This window comes from Brachycentrus maculatus, unplaced genomic scaffold, assembly GCF_059751285.1.
Source record: "Brachycentrus maculatus isolate JH-2025_06_01 unplaced genomic scaffold, ASM5975128v1 h1tg000119l, whole genome shotgun sequence".
Lineage (NCBI taxonomy): Eukaryota > Metazoa > Arthropoda > Insecta > Trichoptera > Brachycentridae > Brachycentrus > Brachycentrus maculatus.
This window is the reverse complement of record NW_028280872.1, coordinates 2,481,212-2,499,816: the sequence shown is the minus strand read 5'-3', so window position 1 is coordinate 2,499,816 and position 18,605 is coordinate 2,481,212. Positions and strand designations below refer to the sequence as shown.

The window sequence follows — 18,605 nt, the reverse complement described above, 5'->3', positions numbered from 1 at the left end:
TTTTGTTTTTTTGGAAGGTTTTTAGCATTTAAACGACTACTAGCATACTACTAGAAACCGATTATCAAAAGAATATCGGTATTATTTTTTGACATCTCATCAAAGATGAAGAAGAATATGGAAGTCTGGGCATTTACGGGGCTTACGACCGTCATAGGCTGGTTTGAGTGATCACTTTACACACGTGTAACATTCACCAATTCTACCCATTATTGACAACCACGCTACTCAAATTCCTGGAAGTTCTATATATATGAACCAATTTAGAAACCTTGTTCATGAACTTCACTAGAGACATCTCTAGAACTTCACTAGAGACATCTATTGGTAAATATTATGCCAAAAATGCCCAGACTTCCATATTCTTCTTCATCTTTGATGAGATGTCAAAAAATAATATGAAAATAACTCCTGTAATTGGAGATAATCCAGATTTTGTGAACAAGTATTTGGACACACTCAAAATGTTGTAAAGAATATCGGTACATAGTTCTTACTTAATATTGCTTTAATATTTCATTCAATATATGGATAAATAAATAAATATTATATCCATACGTACATAGTTCTTACATCATAATAAAAATAATAATAAAACCCTTATCCGCACCCCAATGGTGCATAGGGCACTGCGTCATATAAACGCAGTGTTATCTTGATTGTTAACACATGAAGGAAAGGAGATCAGCCCTCCGCTTCAGGTACCAGACCAGGGTAATATTGAATAAATATTAGAGTGAAAAAATCACTAATATTTATTTTACCCCCCTTGGGAATCGAACCCGGGACCTCCAGAACGGTAGCCGAGCGTGCTGACCATTACACTACGGAGGCGGACAAAAGACACTATCTTACATAATATTGCTTTAATATTTCATTAAATATATGGATAAATAAATAAATATTTTATCCAAAAAAAAATATATATATTTGAAGCGGTAGGCAAAACGCTTCTGCTTTTGAACGAAATTAAACACTATGTTTCATTTTAAATTTTACTTATTAAATTTATCTATTGTAACCTGTGTTTTGATGCTTTCCTCAACATTATCAAACACCGTATGATGCAGAATGCATCATAATACGTGTCATAATTCATTTTAAGAAATAGTGATAGTTATGTAAAAATTGCTGAATCAATTAATAAAATTAAACTCATTTAGACCGAAATTGACACATAGTATCTATTATAATGTTCCCCTCCATAGTGTAATGGTCAGCACGTTCAGCTGCCTTACTGGAGGTCCCGAATTCGATTCCCAGGGGGAGGGGTCAAATAAATAAGTGATTTTTTCATTCAATATTACCCTGAACTGTACCTGAAGCGGAGGGCTGCTGATCACCTTCCCTTCATGTATTAACAATCAAAATAACACTGCAGTTATATGACGCAGTGCCCTATGCACCATCGGATGTGGATGAGGGTTTGAAGAAAAAAAATGGATAGATATCGACATAAAGTTATTTCCAAATCAATTAATAAAATTAAACTAATTTCGACCGAAATTGAAACATAATATCTATTACATACATTGCGACAGTATTTCATATCCATGAACTTCTACGCTTTGCTCAGAGTGTGCTTAGTATGCTAGCGGTGGCAGTCATTAAGTGAGCACTGCCTATTCCCGTTTTCCTCGGCGGACAGAGTGCAGTTATGTTCGGCAGAGTGTTGCGCGGTCGGGAGCAGAGCGGGGACCCACTAGGAGGAGGAAGTGGGCGGGGGGAGCCCGTTGCCGGTGCTGACCACGACGACGGGTTTGACGGCCCCGCCGGTGCTGAGGTATTGCGCGTTCACGGCCAGCGGCAGTTGGTGAGTGGCCTTCAGTATCGGGCCGTTCATTACCTGAAACAACCAAATTTATTTGAACCTGAAACACATACGGTGTTTGAAAATGATGCGGAATGCATCGAAGCACGTGTCACAGTATATTTTAAGAAATAGTGGTATTTACTAAGTAAAACGTTAATTAAAAACAAATTGATTTATTTAGATTGTTTGTTTATTTTTTATTCAGATTGGCAGTGACAGGGATATTGAAAGCTTTTAAATGTAAATTCACAGTAAAATCGGGATACAATTTTGTTTCACATATTCATAACTTAGTTCATTAACCCTTACTGGTCCAATGTCGAATCTCATTCGACATCGATTTTTTGCTCTCAGGTCCCATGTCGGATGTTATTTGAAATTTTTTTCATCATTAGTATTATTTATTTGAATTCCAAGCTTACATTTTTGTCACTCGTATCTATTACAACAGTATGTGGAGCAGAGGACAAAAGATTTTTTTTCCGATTGAAATGTAACTGTCGACCTAGATTTTTTTTTAATTTTGGGGGACCAGAACGGGTTAAAAAAGTAAAAACTACCCAAACAAAAAACTGACATTCTTTTTAAAACATACCAAAAAAACACAATTCAAATCAATCAATAATTAGTAGCATGTGTATAAAGTGTGAACTGATTTTAGTAAAAACTGTCGTCAATCGCACTTCGACTGTTCTTCAACCTTTAAATGATATATATATATAACCTTAAAAAACGCAAGAGAAACAATTAGGGCGAAAACTCTACTTCGGTGCGGTTTTCTTTGGATTCTCTCTTCTCTTCTCCGACAAAATATTTTTCCAATTGAAATGTAACTGTCTACCTAGATTTTATTTTTATTTTGGGGGACCGGAAAGGGTTGAAAAAAAAAATACTTTGCAAGAGAGAAGGTCTGTCAGGAAGCCTAGATGCTTCTGTATCAGGTGTGGGAATGCGGTGGGACAGATCTCAATAAACCCAATTTATTGAATGAATATTTTTACATATAAATAAATAACTAACTTTTTTCATTAATTAACTTTGTGGCAAAATCTATCCATTTTTTATTTAAGTTTTGCTTAGTAAATACCATACTTGGCATTCACTAAGTAAAACTTATTTAAATTAAAAAATAAATAACTAACCATCATACTGCACAGATAGGCGGAGAGAAAGAAAGAACGCCACACCACTCTGTCTTTGCAAAAAGAATGTACAAGCATGTAGAAAAACAGTACCTTTCCAGTAAGATGCGATGAAGAAGTGATGATGTGAGTTCCCCCTTTGGAAACAACGAAGGGTGTTAAGCCATTCAGTACAATGCTTCCTTTTGAATCTGGAATAAAAATAAAATCTGATTTGATTTTTTGATTTGGTACTCATCTACCTTCGTTATATGTTTCAGGCAAAGGGTAATATTAAATAAACATTAGAGTGAAAAACATTTTGTAAAAACAAAAACTATATGTTGTTGATAGAAACCAACATTGTGCAATATGACTGAGCAAACAGCAAACAACGGCATGACGCTTCGGTGGTTATTTTGATCACCACCTTCAGAATAGGATATATACCTCTGCGTAATATATACGACATATTTTAACACATTGGAACTGCAAATACTAATAAACAAAAAACTATGTCAACTTTTTAAAATTTTATCAAGTTGTTCGAAAGTCCGCCTCCGGAGGTCCCGGGTTCGATTCCCAGAGGGGGGTCTAATAAATAAGCAATTTTTTCACTCTGATATTTATTCAATATTACCCTGGACTGGTACCTGAAGCTGAGGGCTGATCACCTTTCCTTCGTGTGAAAACGATCAAGATAACACTGCGTTTATATGATGCAGTGCCCTATGCACCACTGGAGTGCGGATAAGGGTTCGAATGAATGTTCGAAAGAATAAATTATTTCTTTTAACACATTGTTGTCGGGCGGTTTTTTTATCAAACCCAACCCCTTATAAGTATGGATACTAATTGTGATCGTATACTAATCACAACATAAATCACAAGTAACCGATTCCCGCCAATTGCAAAATAAATTCAAGAAAGATTTATTTTCAACGGTCTGGGTATGTGTGATACTTTTTTCACATTCACCTTCCCTATCCTACGTGCAGACAAGCCTTTAAAAATAGAGGCTTTGCAGGTAATTCCTTTAAAAATTAAAAAAAAAAAATGCAAACCAAATTCCGAAATGTACAATGTTTTTTGGCATCTCGCGCTCTACCAAAAGTAATCAAATAGAATGCTTAAGGTGGAGACAGACCGGAGCATTTTGTCGTAACGTAACACGTGACGATGCGAGCATTCAGGCAGTCAGTACTCCGAGCAGAGCGCTCCATCCATAGTTTCGGATGATCGGTGATGTTCGCCGCGAGCGATGTTACAACGAAATGCTCCGGTCAGTCTCCACCATTATAAGCATCTCCCGCTCTCTACCAACATAATGTAAGACAAAAATGCATATAATGTAGCGACATACTGATGGCGTGCAGGGTGGCCTTGGCTCCCTCGGGCTGCGGCTTGATGGCGATGTGGTGCTGCTGGTGCTGCAGCGGCAGCGGCAGGCCGAGTGGGTGCTGCAGCAGGGGGCCGCGCCCGGGGGCCCCGCCCACGCCCCCCACGCCCGCCTCGCCCACCTTGGCCACCTCGCGCACGCGCTGGATCGGGCTGTTGGCCGCTGCACAACCAAATATACGACGCTTTTACTTACTGTAAGGACATCTCAGCAAACACACTGCGGATGACAGCGATACACACTGCAGAGTTGTCAGAATGCCTATTAATCTTCTTAACTTTAGCTATATTTTATTCTCGCTGATTACTTTTAACTCATTTAAAATATCGCTCACTCCTTTCAAGAACGTCATAAATCAAAAAACTTGATTTTTCAGGAGAACGTTTTTAAAGTTTAAAAATATAACACAATGTATTAAAAATAAATATCAAGCCACTTACTGAACTTTTTACTGTGCAACATATCTTTTTTGGTAAAACCTGAAGGTTTTTTCTCCATTTGTAAAATAATTAGTGTATTTAAAAAAAAATTAAACAATACATTTTCTTCAAAATCCAAAAACAACACTTTCTTCCCTATAGTGGGTAAATATTAAGTTAAAAATATGCCTCTTTTGCTGGGATATAGTACATTTTCTGGGCATTCAGAAAACATGCACGAATGAAAATTGACGATTTTTGATTTATGACGTTCTTGAAAGGAGTGATGTAGTCATATCAGGGGGTAGTACTGACCGGTGCTGGGCAGGTCGATGGGCGCGAGGGCCCCGCCCTGCCCCTGCAGCACGCGCAGTGTCTGCGGGGTGGTGTAGAACATCTGGATGCCCGGACTCACCACGAGCCCGCTGCCATTCATCATCTGAAACAATTCCAACTGCGATTATTACATACTTGTCCACATCCACCAATCAAATGAGACATAACATTTTTTTATTTTATTTAAACTACATGTACGGAAAATAAAAAAGTACATTGGCGGGCTTATCTTCCAACCAACCAAAATATACCAATACTGACATGCATGTGGAATGAGTTTTTACCAACTATATTTTGATATCATTTTTTTGTAGAAGTCATCCATCTGCCTTCATAGTAACTGGTTGGCGCATTTGGATATTTACTGGAGGTCCTAGATTTGATTCAAAATAAGTGATTTTTCACTCTCAATATTTATTCAATGTCACCGAGGAATGGTATGTAGAGGCTTCGATTAAAATTTATCAACAACCAGTATGATGACATCACTAACTAACTAACTAACCATCACGCCGCTTCTCCGCAGGGGTGGGCAGAGAGAATAGAACGCCACACCACTGTCTTTGCAAACATTCTTCGCCTCTTCCACGTTCATGCATCTCCTCATTCATACCCGCCGATTATTACGACTCCTAACCTGACCACTTTATGATGACTCGGCTCCATTTGTAGCAGTCACCGAGTCGTAACAAACCTGCGTGATGGGCAGGTGCAGCTGCGCGGGGTGCACGATGGTCTGGCCGTTGAGCGGCGAGGCGAGGGCCTTGCGCTCGGGCTGCTCCGGCGCGCCCCGGGCCCGCGCGGCCGCCAGCGCGTGCGGGAAGGGCGCGGCCGCGGGCGGCGGGGTCGCCAGCGCCTGCTCCGCGCGGGGGTACGCGCCCCCGTTGTGCGGCTGGATGGTGAAGGTCTGGAGACAGAAATGGGCGGTGACAAGCATTGTAACACTGTAGTACACGCCGTGTAAGAAGTGTTAAGGCCCAATATACGATAAATTGCTTAAAATTAACAATTAAAAATTAAAAAACATTTTGAAAGTGTCCAAATACTTATTCACAAAATCAGGATTATCTCCTATTACCAAAACATTTTACGTGACAATTATTATAGTACGCTTTTATTATACGTGGTATTAATTTAATAATTTACAACATCTTGAGCGTATCCAAATACTTACAAAAAAATGTACACAAATCTGGATTACGTCCAATTATAGAGTTATTTTCATATAACTTTTTGACATCTCATTAAAGATGAAGAAGAATATGGAAGTCTGGACGTTTACGTCAGCCCCGTAAATGCCCAGACTTCCGTATTCTTCTTCATCTTTGATGAGATGTCAAAAAATAATAGAGAACTCAATTTTCTATAAACGGATCTGCGGTGTGAAGTGATGGGGCAAGTAAACAAGGCTGCAGCCATCTCAGGATGCATGAAAATTTCTATATGGAAAAATCCCGAGATGAAGATCGGCAGCAAAATCAAAATTTACAAAACTTGTCTGAGACCCATCATGACCTATGAGATCGAAAGTAGAGCGGACACCGTTGGCACAAAAAACGCACTTGTGTCAGAAATGAAGAATCTATGAAGCCTCTATGAAAGACTCTATGACTATATGAAGACTCTATGAAGCATGAAGCGCACAGTGTCAGAAATGAAGACTCTATGAAGCATATCTGGCAAAAGTCTACGAGACAGAATAAGAAACGCCAGGTAAGGGAAATATGCGACATTGAAGATGTCGTTCGCTAAGCAAGGCAACGAAGGAGACAATGGAATGCGCATGTGAGGAGAACGGAACCATTCAGACTCCCCCACATTGCACTGTATGGCCAACTGCCGGGCAGACCACCAAAGAGATGGATCGACAGCTGGGATTCGACATCGCAGGAGGCTAATCCCTCTTAAAAACAGGCCACAAGGCCTACACTAAGAAGAAAAAAAAATTTAAACCCAGGTAACATTTGACAAAATTGTTTTTTTTCTTAAAACAGAAATCGACAGTTCACATTTAAAAACGTTCAAATTGGTAAAAGATTTCCTCTTCTTCTTCTAACCCTTATCCGCACCCCAATGGTGCATAGGGCACTGCATCGTATAGAAGCAGTGTTATCTTGATCGTTAAATACTCGAAGGAAAGGTGATCAGCCTTCCGCTTCAGGTACCAGTCCAGGGTCATAATAAATAAATATTAGACTGGATTGATTTGATTGGATAACGTGGTTCGCAAGTGGACTACTCATATATAGCATGGTCTGATTGAATTCTCATAACCTGTCACTAACGGGAGGATTTTCCTTGTCACCTGGTAAAAATTAACTCTCCTCAAAATCAACTCCATTACAGTGCATTATAATTTTATGCGGAGACATTATTTACAGCAGTAGGCGTCGTAAAGTGTGGTATTTATAGAATACATATTGAACAATTTATTTTGTTTGATAGTTTTTCAAACATTATTTGCATTCTTGTAATATAACAGATCAATTTAAATGCAATTAAATACTCCTATGTCTAGGAATTCCAAGATCAAAGATTCAAATCGTGAAATGAAGCGCGTGGATATACTTTTTACGACTCTAAATGGAAACAATATAGATTATTGCAGACTAGTTTCTAGTTTTTATAGCATTTTGACAATATAGAGATTATTTGAAATGTTGAATAGAAATCATGTTAATTAATACACATAGTCTAAGTATCGATATCAGAAAAAAACAGTAATTATATAAATTTTTATTCTTAAAAAACTTTACATAAAACTGCTAGGGAGTTTAACCCTTTCCTCTCTGACCATTTTTTCTCATAACTGATCAGCTACTCGGATCAATATTTTTCTACCATTGAAATAAATATTTTGGTTCCCTAATTTTGGGACACTCTGTCTGGCAATTCGTATGACCATGTTAATTAAGATTAACTGTATTTATCTGAAATATTTTTTGGTAGAATATACTTGGGTGATAGAGAAATCATTGATTAAAGTTATACCTGCGCCGGGCCAGACATTGTGGCCCACGGAGCTGCCTACTAGAATCATACGGGCCAGAATGTCTGGCCTACAGAGTGGCAAGAGTTGAAATAATTTAAAATAAATACCTGGGCTCTCTGATTGAGTGTTGGCCGTGTTGTGAGGTCCAGTGAAGGGGGAGGGGAGAGGCGGGGGGAGATCGGTCCGCTCAGGTGATCGGATTGTACTATTGACAGCTGGAATACAAAAATTAATTATTATAATCACATCCAAGTTTACCCTCCGAAAAAAATTGTAGCACAAAAGTACGGTACATCCGGTAAGTTGGAAGCCATATTGCAGAAAAATTGCTCTTCCATGTGTTGTTGTCATTGTATTGTTTGCCTTAACCTGATATGTATGTAGACTGCCGAAATATATCATCCACATAACACATGCAACTTCATGCATCAATTTGTAAATGTAATATTTAAATATAAATTCACCCGTGATGAAGTGATTAGAACGTCAATTTATATTATGGGGTCAAAAGTTATTTTTATTTTTTTAAATAGAGGCATATTTTACAAAATTAATAAAACACACCCTGTTTTTAACCACTTTCATTTTTGGAACTATATTATTCCTTGTCTTCTTAAGAGACCTTACACATGTACATTTTACTGCGTCAAAAAACACGTGAAAGAATGCGGGTCCATACACTTATAAATAAAAACCATGCAATTTACAGCAGCGTAAAAATTATTCAACTTTACTTAAATAATGGGTGCTTTATTTGTCGTATGCCTTCAGATAGATGCCCACTCTTTTGCTAGGGAAATCATTCACACAACGCTAATCATGCAGTGAAGCGTGTATGTGTGAAGGTAGCTATTTGCAACAATACCCAGTGCTTTCGAAAGTTCATAATCATAATTGCCGTTTTGCAAATTCATTAATGTATTGGTGTGATATTGGGACCAATGCATTTGAAATATAAGAATAGATCAGTTAAGTTAGGTTATGTCAACAAAAAAAGGGCAGTTTGGAATTTATATGGCCTACAAGTTACAGTGAACTTACAGATGAACTTGATCCGGGTGAAGCTACTCTTGATAAAGATCTGACGGCTTCTTCAGCATCAATTGTTGATTCCCGATCTGGAACAAATAAATAGTAATTAAATTAACGAGGTACAAACAATAACTTCACCATGTCACAAATAAGTAAAAAAAAAAATCTTAAGGGAGCATATATTGAGATACATATGATGAGTACATTATTTATTCTTTAAAACTTAACGTTTGCTTTCTGAAATAAAATTTTTATATCTAGAGAAATAAAATGTAAGCAGTAATCTTTTTTTCACAACATAAATGCAACAAGACTCTGCTAATGATAGCTGGTTGACATTTTTTTCCTAAAGCAGTTTCATTATAAATTAACTATTAATTGGTTTTATTACTGGCAACTGTTAAAGAAATGTTCCTCGATGGAAATCTCCGCCAATTAAAAAAACTGTTTTTTTCACTTCAGAATTTCTCATAGTTAGAATCTCAGATAAAAACATAATAACAGTTTTGAAAGCAATGAAATTTCTTGCCTCTCCACTGGTATATATTTGTATATATACATCTTTGCATTGACTATGTGTATACAAGTATACGAGCGAAAAGTAAAACTGTTTAACCGGATCCACGCGGCTCGCATAACCTTATGTGTTTTAACAAAACATGCCCCATACGCGGCTGACATAAGCGTTTGTGTTTTTACATTGCTCCAAGTTTCCAACCTCAGTTCAACTTAGAGGGATTTTTTCATGGTGTGGAACTTTGGATAAAATAATACGTCAATCCTTGGCCTTATGACATCTGTTGAAATATCTGCCTAATAATTTGTAACATCACAAGGATAAATAAAAGAACAGATCCCTGATTTTTCTTGCGGGTCGGTAATTAGTCCGCACCATAATCATGCCCTTTATCTGTCTCACTCTCGACGCTACGCATCGCCAGTGGGTAAGAGTGACACATGATGCGTGCTTTGATTTATTTATGTTTATATATCTTATTTGTTTATATTACGATATATTTCAAGAATAATGTGACACATGTGTATTATAGAGTACCAAAAAGGCACAATGAATCCCATTGAAAGTTTTTGTTTAGGAAAATAAATCGTTTCTTAACTAAACACATGATAAAAGTAATCATTTAAAAAACCACGAAATACCGCCGCGCACGGGCGTCTCTCAGGAACAAAGTTAACGCAGTTAAAAGGTTAACTGTTGAATACGTTTGCATAATCAATAATCAAATCCAATAAAAACATTATAGTCGTGCTTTATTAGTTATCTCTTTTATAAATCAGTGCGGTGGTAAAAACTAGAATTTATAATTCAAACTCTCAAATTAACATAATATAAAGATTTTTAATTTCATCAAATTAAAAATAGACTTAATTTGCATAAGTGAACATAATCACTGTTGGATTAAAATTTCCAAATTTACCGTTTTAACTTTTAACGACTTTCATTCCAGACTCTTTTTATTACTTGCATAACGATACTTTGTGAATATATTGATTTAAGGATTACTATTTTAATGAGTCGGCGTTGTTTGTCCGCCTCCGTAGTGTAATGGTCAGCATGCTCGGCTACCGTTCTGGAGGTCCCGGGTTCGATTCCCAGGGGGGTTTAATAAATATAAGTGATTTTTTCACTCTAATATTTATTCAATATTACACTGGACTGGTACCTGAAGTGGAGGGCTGATCACCTTTCCTTCATGTGTAAACGATCGAGATAACACTGCGTTTATATGAAGCAGTGCCCTATGCACCATTGAGGTGTGGTAAGGGTTTTATTATTATTTATATTTTAATGAGTCGGCGTTGTTAAGATGAAACCTGCCAAAATGACAATAATTACCATTACATTAAAAAAAAAATTATATCCAATATTATACGTCATATTGACGCATGTCGCATATTCCAGTGTTGTGATGGTTGTAGTGTCTTTTCAAACAAATGGTAACCCAATTTTTTAAAGGATAACTCAACGATAAAGACATAGAAAGGAGAGTGAATGCTGGGAACAAAGTGAATGGTGCACGGAAATCAGTTATAGCAAATAAAAACCTATCAGCGGAAGCTAAACTGACAGTGCACAACGGAGTCCTGGTTCCAACTCTAATGTATGGAAGTGAAACGTGGAGTTGGCAAAAGAAGGATGAAAGTAGACTGAATGCAGTCGAAATGCGATCTCTCAGAATAATGTGCGACAAATTCATGTATGATAGATGTTTGAATATCGATAAAATTAAGAAAGGTGTGTTGAGATGGTTTGGACATGTAGAATGAATGAGTGAGGAAAGAACGGTAAAACAAATTTATGAGGCGAATGTAATTGCAGAGGAAGACCGAGAAAAACATGGCACAATCAGGTATGCCAAATACTTGAAAGTGGTCAGGTTAGGAGTCGTAATAATCGGCGGGTATGTATGAGGAGATGCATGAACGTGGAAGAGGCGAAGAATGTTTGCAAAGACAGAGTGGTGTGGCGTTCTATTCTCTCTGCCTACCCCTACGGGGAAGCGGTGTGATGGTTAGCTAGTTAGTTTATAACTCAACGTAAATAAAAAAGAATATGGAATTTCCAATTTAAGTTTCATTTGGTTAATACCACTATTCAAAAAATTTCTTGTTTCGATGTATGCCGCATATTACAAATACAGTGTTTGAAAATGATACGGCACGCATTGAAACACGTGTCACAATAGGTTTTAAGATGTAGTTGTATTTACCAAGTAAAACATACCACAAAGTGACTGCCGAATCAATTAATTAAAGTATTAAATTAATGAAGTAGCTAAAAAATAAATAATATATCCTTTTACTTCTAAGGCCTTACTTAACACAGAATTCAATCAGCGGCTGACCGCCGGAGAGGTTACACGTCACTTCATGCCTGATTTTTTAGAAATAGATTTTTTTAAACTCCTTATCTTTCAACATTTTGAGTGTGTCCAAATACTTGTTCACAAAATCTGGATTATCCCCAATTACAGGAGTTATTTTAATATTATTTTTTGACATCTCATCAAAGATGAAGAAGAATATGGAAGTCTGGGCATTTACGGGGCTTACGACCGTCATAGGCTGGTTTAAGTGATCACTTTACACACGTGTAACATTCACCAATTCTACCCATTATTGACAACCACACTACTCAAATTCTTGGAAGTTCTATATATATGAACCAATTTAGGAACCTTGTTCATGAATCACTAGAACTTCACTAGAGACTTCCATATTCTTCTTCATCTTTGATGAGATGTCAAAAAATAATATTAAAATAACTCCTTATCTTTCAATAACTCTTTTGTTTTCAAAACCATATACTGTAATTATTTGGAAGAAAAAATTATTTTCTTTATATTTTAAGAAAAAAAATTCAATTACGTCAAATGTCACCTGCGATTAAAGAAAGTTATGTTGCTATTTGACATATGTAGGGCCTTAACACTTTGCATGCCTACAACACAGATCCGTGCATCATGCGTCTAGCGCTTGGTGCCCACTACACGGATCCGTGATCAACATACTAACGCGTCAGTGTATTGCGTGCACTGCTGGCAAGAGTTGGATACACAGATCCGTGTGATGGGTATAAATGGGCAAATATACCACAATTTTTATACTAAAAATTAATTTAATTGATTACAAAGACACTTCTGGAAACAAGAAAGAGGAAATCGCATTTTTTTAAAGGCAGTGAACGTGTTAATGCCGAATCAATAAATAATATAATATCCTACTCTCTATGGTTTCAATCCTGGGATTGGTTTGCAGGAATTTCTTCTGTTCTTCTCTTCCATTCTTCCCTGTCTTGTGCGGCTCTTTTGAAATGTGCATATGATGAGCAGCGCACAGGTCCTCCGGGTACTCTCGGCGTGGGCGTCCCCTAGAGCTTGTCCCCTCGGTCATACCCTCCATTATGGCATGCAAGAGACCTTCTTGACGTATTACATGGCTGACCCATCTTGCACGCCTTTCGGACAAGGTCCTGAGCAGGTGCCTTCCTCCTTCGATTCCTTGAAGAACTTCTTCATTTGTGATGTGGTCTCTCCAGAAAATTCTTAAGAGTTTTCTATAGGACTACATCTCAAAAGCCTCTAGTCTCCGCTTATCTCTTTCGGATGGGCACCATGTCTCGCAGCCGTACATCAAGACACTCCATACATAGGTCTTTATGAGGAGTATTCTCAGTTTTAGGTCTATATTATTAATATCCTTATGCCAATATAACTAGGGTTCTCGGAAGTTTCTGGACACTTACCGTGGTTGGAGGGGTGGTGCAGGCGGGGGGTGACGGGGGAGCCCCGCAGGAGGGAGGCGAGGCGCTGCTGCGAGGAGATCTTCTCCCGCGCCAGCCTCTCCATCTCGTACTCGCATTCCCTCTCGCGACGCTTCAGCCCCTGGCGACACAAACCAAACTGTCAATCAAGTACACCGCTCGCCAGAGAGGATGGAACTACAAATAATACAGCTTAAACATAAACAAGGTAACCTACATGGATAAGCACCCTGAAAATTTCATAAGTAAGCAAGTGTTTTTGCCTAGTATTTTTCAATCAAGAATTACATGAAATTGTAGTAACTTTTATAAAAAAAATTAGTAACTTTGAGTAATAAGAGGGTTTTTTTATGAAGAGTAAACCACACACTTCAAGTTAATTAGTTGCTGTCAATTTACAGATAGTAATATTATCAAGCGTATTGAACCATTAAAAATATTGCTGTTGAATCTGGAATTCACTATAATCTGTTTTTATAATGGAAACTAGATGCTTTTTTTTTAACATAGTTTTAATTGTATTAATCAATTGATTCGGCAGGAACTATGTGATAACTAAACTCATTGTTTGCAGAAAATGCTCAAAAGCGTCTTTTACATACTGTTGGTAGAGAGCAGGAGACACTCATAAGCATTCTATCTGCTTAATTTTGGTAGATCGCGAGAGACGCCAAAAAATATTTTACAGATCAGAATTCGGTTTGCGGTTACTTGTGATTAGTATACGAAACTAATTAGAATACTAATTAGGGCCAGGGTTGATGAAAAAACCGGCCAACAAATATGTGTTAACATAAATTAAAAATAGTACCTATCCATTTTAAATTTAAGTTTTACTTGCTAAATACCAAAATTTATAGAAATCTATTGTGACATAGTTTTCATGTATTAAACATCATCATCAAACACTGTATGTAAAACATAGCCAAAATTTGAATTTGGCCTTGAAGGATAAGGGAGAGGGTAGGAGGGTATAAAAATTATAGTCGGTGCTGCATAAGCCATAGCTAGATTTAAGAGCCAATTGAGTGTTGGTACCATTCCACTTGGTAATATAACAACAAAAAATATAGTTACATAGATAGAAAATTATTAAAATGGTAATAATCTTTTGTGTGTATTTATTTTGATTTTTAATTTACTTTAACTTGGTAAATACCACTTTTTCTTAAAATCTATTGTGACAAAATGATGCGGAATGCATCAAAACACATGTCACCATAGGTTTAAATAAATAGTGGTGTTTATCAAGTAAAACTCAAATTAAAAATGAATTAATTTAGATATTACCATAAAGTGACTGCCGAATTGATTAATGAAAGTATTTATTTTGTTGGACGGATGTATATTTTTGTTGGTTGGATGACCAGCTTTAAACAATTCTTTTGTCCCATATCAAGAAGCCACTTTTAAAGTTATTTTATAAAATGATTATTTCCAACGTTTAATATTTAATTGAAAACATAACGTAGAATTAAGCATGATTAGAAAAACTGACATGTGATTTGAATCCGCTATGTTACGGAATGTTTTTAAGCCTTGAATCGATAATAAGATAATTTTGATTTTAAATAATGTTGCCTGATGATCGAAACGAGAAAATAAAAGAAGCAAGAGATGTAATACAAACAATAAAAGCTTTCACATCAATACAACCATTCCCAGTGAGAGATCCATTATTATTTTATTACAATCAGTTAACATGCAGATTGTATAAAAATGCCAATAACGTTGTCAATTTAATCTGGCCGAATGGAATTGATTTAAAAGTGTTGGAACATTATGCTCGCTATTATGTGCCGTCCGCACATCTAATTGGGATTCTTTTGTTCGGAGCCGATAGAACTGGTTCGGATCGTTTCGCTTGCCGCCGGCGGTTTTTTTAGGTTTTCGGGAGATTATAACTCTGTAGTGGTTAGCGTCTTTGGCTACCATGCTGCAGGTCCCGGGTTTGATTTCCAGGAGGATTAATATAAATACGAGTGATTTTCCACTTTAATGTTTATTTAAAGAAAAATAAAATGAAAGGTTAAATTCATCATAAACCTGTGAATATGCTGTTTTTGTATATTTGAAATATTAAAAAAGTCATGAAAATTTCAGCAAAAAGAGCAGGGTAAACCAGAAAAAATATATCACTGAATATAAAAATATGATTTAAAAAAAAATCTGTTTATAATAAAGGTAAAAAAATAAAGAAATCGTCCTTACAATGTTGTATCAGTCGACAATAAAATTCTTCTTACCCTTATCCGCACCAAACGGTGCATAGGAAACCACTTTATTTTAACGTAAAGTTATCAAAGTCCTTAATTCAATGAAGGCTAGGTGAACAGTCGTGCCCTTTAGGTCCACAGAGATTAAATTAACATTACAATGAAAAATCATCAATAATTATTATCCTCGTTGTGAATCTAACCCGGGACCTTCAGCATGGTAGCCAAATACGCCAATCACTACGCTATGGCGGCATAGAGTAAAATTATGTAGCGATAAACATAAAACTTAATAAACGGATTTAGAAAATATATTGTATATAAATAAGATGAAAGCATTAGTAATATTTGTGTTATAGAAATATTGCTACATTGGATTATTATTTATGATGGAGAGCGCCATTCGGTATTTTGTATAATTCTGAATCTTTTATATTATTATATAAAAGCTTCAGAATTACTCAAAACGCTCAATTAGAAAGCGAATCGCAATATCAATATTAATAATCTACATTATCAGCCGCGTACCCGCCGCGTGTCGCATAATACATTTCCATATAAGCAGATTAGACCTATTCCGATTGAATCAATACCTTCCACATGGCTCTGTTAGCGATGGCTAGAAACTGTTTATATTATGGCGCCATTAAACTTTACGAGGCACTTCTCTAATATTCATTCCAATGAGCCATTCTGACAGTCTGCAGTTTTGGATACACATTATATTTGAATAAAATTAACGATTAAATCTCAAATGACGCACAAATTGAAGGAGTTTTGGGAGCAAAAGTAGAGAAAAAACCTGATCTATACACGTCGACGGGCATCCGAGACAAATCGTTTTATTCTCTTTTTATTGAATAAGTTTTAAGAGGGTTTTTATGAACAGCTCTAAGGTCATAAAATAGCTATAAACAATATTCTGAAAACTTAAAAAGCACTTGTTTGTGTTACGATTTTCAAAATAACGATATTCTCTAACGATATTTTGATAATTATCGATCGTTTGACTACAATCTCGTTAATTTTACTCAATTTAGCGTATTAAGACAGGCATACTTTATAACTAATGTAATAAAATAAGACTTTTATTGTGCGTTTAATAAATATTTAAAGAAATTACTGACACATTCTATCCATTTTGTGCGTGTATAGATTGAGAAGCACTCAACTTATTAATTTAAATTGGATTTTGATCACTTTTAACCCATTGCACTCGAGACTTTTTACAACTTACTCTTTTAACTTTTTTACAACAGAAACACAACCAAATGCTAGCAAGGACATTGAGCAACTGGCAGGACAGAATTGTACCTGCGTTAGTACGTATCCCAGCCTTTTATTATTTAAACAACATAACGATACATAGTAGCAACATATAGTCGCCCACCGATTTACTGGGGAATTTACCATGTCGACATATTGTCTCCATTTGAGTGCAAAAGGTTGAAGAATCGCTTTACTTCATTCAAGTGTTTAAGTTACTAAAATTTCCCAAAGGGTATAAACGCAAATACACACACAGTTTTACTTGTAAAAGCCATGAATTTCAGACAAATAAGTGCATTCTTCAACCTAAAAGATCCCAATGGGGACGGTCCCGGCTCCCAGTGGGGGTACTGAAGAGATCTAGGGATCACAACAGACCCTACGAGACAAAAGGGTGGCCTGGGAAGTAAGCAATATATTTGTATTCTTTATCCCTCTCTTTTCAGAGCTGATTGGGAAATTTCCTCCCTCTTTTCAATAGGAAATTTTAGCAAGGGGAAGCTTAATCAAAAAAGGTCAGAAACCTTAGAAATTTTAACATAATGATAGCAAACAAAAGGAGAAAAAAAGTAAAAAGTGCTACAATAAATTTTTTTCTTCTATATTTAGAATTTTAATAAAGTGAATCTAATGCCAAAGACTCGGCATCTGTGAATTTGCATTATCAACAATGTTATAAATATGTAAAATCAAAAATTAAATTCTCAAATAGCCACATTAAATTAAAGATTTTAGAGATAATGAACTAAAATATAAAACAGGTTTAATAATAATAATAAACCATATCCGCTCCCTAGGTGGAGCATATGGAGTCCACAAACTGTCTCCAGGCTTTTCTGTCGGCTGCCAGCTCCCTTGCATCCTCCCAAGTCAGATCCGCGTCCCGAAGTTCTGACGAGAACTGCCGACGAATTGTCAGCAGTGGTCGTCCTGGGCGGCGCGAACCTGATGCCTTGTAAAAGAGGCAAGCTTGATTAAGGCTCTCAGGAGGCATGCGGAGCACATGGCCGAGCCAACTGAATCGCCTTTTCTTGACGACAGTTATGACCAAGATTTGCTGCGTCCTACGCCTTATCTCTTCATTCCTCACAAAGTCAAACCACCGCACGCCTAAAATTCTCCGCAAACACCTATTCTCAAAGCTTAGTACACGGCTGCTCTGGGCCCTTGTAAGGTGCCATGTTTCACAGCCGTATAAGAGAACAGGAGCAATGCAGGCATTGTACAGGTTTAGTAACACTTACTTATAACCCTTATCCGCACCAAATGGTGCATAGGGCACTGTATCAAATTGACGCAGTGTTATCTTGATCATTACTTACATGAAGGCAAGGTGATCACTCTTGCGCTTCAGGAACCAGTCCAGGGTGATGTTAAATAAATATTACAGTGTAAAATCACTTATATTTATTTTCACCCCCTCTGGGAATCGAACCCGGGACCTCCAGCACGGTAGCTAAACACGCTGACCATTACACCACGGAGGCGGACAAAGTAACACTATTTAAAAATATTTAAAAAAACTTCCAACATCAACATCTATTTTTTTGTTGTTGTTAATTTGCAACATAAGCATTGGATTGACGATATTACAATGTAAAATTGGAAAAAAATGCACCTCAATTGTCTTCAGTTTATTACTAAAGCGTGTGCAATGTTTTTTTTTCATCTGTTACTCGTCATGAAAAGAGCATAATTATAATAAAAATATTATAGCCATTCAAAT

General features: G+C 36.7%; 1 protein-coding gene across 3 annotated transcripts in view; it reads right to left on the bottom strand.

Moving 5' to 3' along the window:
• Positions 1–18,605, bottom strand: part of LOC148309655 (uncharacterized) — a 122,693-nt gene continuing 104,088 nt past the window's right edge. For 2 of the 3 annotated variants that reach the window (XM_088259727.1, XM_088259726.1), the window contains exons 5-12: positions 13,377–13,515; positions 9,122–9,198; positions 8,188–8,295; positions 5,783–5,995; positions 5,068–5,191; positions 4,298–4,495; positions 3,049–3,146; positions 1,447–1,846 (exon numbers count right to left, since the gene is read on the bottom strand). In XM_088259727.1, coding sequence (XP_088115853.1) covers positions 1,703–1,846; positions 3,049–3,146; positions 4,298–4,495; positions 5,068–5,191; positions 5,783–5,995; positions 8,188–8,295; positions 9,122–9,198; positions 13,377–13,515 — 1,101 coding nt within the window. In that variant the 3' untranslated portion in view covers positions 1,447–1,702. Of the gene's footprint in view, positions 96–1,446; positions 1,847–3,048; positions 3,147–4,297; positions 4,496–5,067; positions 5,192–5,782; positions 5,996–8,187; positions 8,296–9,121; positions 9,199–13,376; positions 13,516–18,605 lie in introns of those variants that run through there. The other variant, XR_015837501.1, reaches the window with a different exon arrangement.